At 56.7% G+C, this 2178-nt stretch overlaps 1 protein-coding gene across 1 annotated transcript in view; it reads left to right on the forward strand.

Annotated features, from left to right (window-relative positions):
• The window catches only part of COPZ2 (coatomer protein complex, subunit zeta 2), a 20008-nt gene extending 19563 nt beyond the window's left edge, over nt 1-445 (forward strand). Inside the window, exon 9 of the mRNA XM_008592022.1 lies at nt 102-445. Coding sequence (XP_008590244.1) covers nt 102-149 — 48 coding nt within the window. The 3' untranslated portion in view covers nt 150-445. The remainder of the gene's footprint in view (nt 1-101) is intronic.
• Nucleotides 446-2178: the final 1733 nt, after the last annotated feature.

Here is a 2178-nt window from a genome sequence, read left to right on the forward strand (position 1 = left end):
TGTGTGTGTGTGCAGGGGCGCTTGTGGAAGGTGGGCTGTCGACTTCCCCCTCATTGCCTGGTAAGGTATTCATTCTCTCAACCTTCCCCACCCCATCCCAGGTTCTTCAGTCTGCCAAGGAACAAATTAAATGGTCATTACTGAAATGAAGGCTGTGGATCAAGGCTACCTGCCCCCCCGATCATTCCCTCAATAGTGGCAAAAACCTAAATGTTCCAGGGGAAAGAGAGACCCTTCTGCATCCCCAGACCCCTCCCAGAACTGACTTCTGAGGTCTCCTGCCAGGGATTCTGAGATGCAAAGGTTTGGTCCCAGCACTGAGTCACCCCTTCTCACCACCCTGGCCTGGCCCTTGGGACATGGGAACCGGCTGAGCTGCCTTAACTCAGATCTTAGGCCTACCTGGCCCGAGGGCCCTAATAAACCTGCTTTGGTCTCCTGCCAAGGGTCTCCTCTCTTGGCCTGGGAAGTGTGTGTGTTCAGATAAGGGCTCCTGCACTTCCTGCGGCTCATCAATCAGGACCAAGCTGGGCATATGTATGCCTGTGGCTGGACGACTGGGGAGAGGGATGGGTTACGGGAAAGGAGACTATTTAACACAGAGACGGGGTGTAACAGTCATACCACGGGGTACCATATGTGGGGAGGGCTGTGTATGATTGTGTGACAGACATGATAAAAAGTAACAATGGGAAGAATGGCGCACACTTCCGGAAAAGGGAGAGCAAAGATGGTACCCCTGTTTTTTGTATGCATGGTGGCCCCGCTGATTCCTGGAGTCATTTTTTCCATTCCTCGCCTCCAAAAGGGAAGGGAGTAAGTCTTCCTCTGGACAAACTGAGGAACAGTATGGCTGTTTTTCTTGGCATGCCTGGGACTGTGGCATTCCTATCCCGGCATGGACTCTGGGCACTAGAGCTCTGCAAGTATGCGGTGGCTGGGCCCGGACGCTGGGGGCGAGGAAGCATCGGCCAACTCCCACCGTGTATGTGTGTCCAGAGCACGCAGTGAGCTCCAGAGGGTGTGAAGAACTGCAGGTCGGGAGGGAGAGAAGGGCGAAGGGGGATCCCAGGGGCAAACGGGAGGGTTGGAGATGTATAGTTTTTCTGAATGACGCGACTTCCCTTCTCTGTCCCCGTCCCCATCCCAGAACTTCCAGTTTCTCCCTCCTTCTCCGACGCGTACACTTTCTGCGTCTCTGAATGTACGTCCCCGAGCCCGTCTACCGATGCGTCCTGCGACAGCTAGTTTCCCTCAGTCCCTTGTGGACTGCAGCCGCCGGCTCACGCCCCGCCCAGGTCCCGCCCCTCGCGGGCGCCGACACCGTGGGAAGCCCCGCTCCGGGACGGCATCCGCGATCCTCTAGCGCCACCTGGAGGGAAAGGCAGGAAACGCGTCCCCGCTGGGTCAGCTCTCCCGACTAACTCCGCCCCCAGGGCCGGACCGACCCCGGCTCCGGGGTGTTCCTCGTTGGTTTCCAACACCGACGACAGGGTGTTTGCCCTAGCAACCAGCACGCCTGACCCACAGTGCGAGTTCCGCGCCAGCTTGGGCACAGGAATTCCCGCCAGCCGCTACAGTAAGAAAGCGGAGATCTCTTCTTGTTCATAGAGGCTGTCCCTGCGGTTATCACGTCCTCCATTATAAAAACTCTTTAAGGTTGGATATTTATAATGGGCTTGACTAATTCTGTAATTCGAGAAAATGACAAAGATATAGTTATGTAAACGTATACATTGTAAACGCTGTGTACATAACCAATTCCAGTAAATAACGCAAAAGAAAACTCTGAAAGGGAAAAAAGAGTATGCAATTAAGTACTGTGGAGTTCAGGGGCCACTGTGGCCACGGGAGAGGAGAAATTCTCCAGAAATACTTTGGCAAATATGTGGCCACACCCATGGCTTGGCTCCAACCACCGCCCTGAACGACCGCAAGGACGGGAGCGGCAACTTCGCTTCCTAGCAACCCAGTCGCTCCCGCCCGGGCCCTGCGATTCCAGAAAGGTGTCCTCGCCCGCTGTGGCCAAAGGACTGTGAGGAGACGGGCCGCTGCAAAGAGGCCTGCGCAGAACCGCCGGGGGACCCCAAGTTTGCAGGCCCGGCCTCCTGGGGGCGGAGGCGGAGACCTCGCTGGGGCTGGAGGGTCGTCGGCCGCTGCCTCCCCGGCTCCCTCTCG

This window comes from Galeopterus variegatus, unplaced genomic scaffold (assembly GCF_000696425.1).
Source record: "Galeopterus variegatus unplaced genomic scaffold, G_variegatus-3.0.2 Scaffold7505, whole genome shotgun sequence".
NCBI lineage: Eukaryota > Metazoa > Chordata > Mammalia > Dermoptera > Cynocephalidae > Galeopterus > Galeopterus variegatus.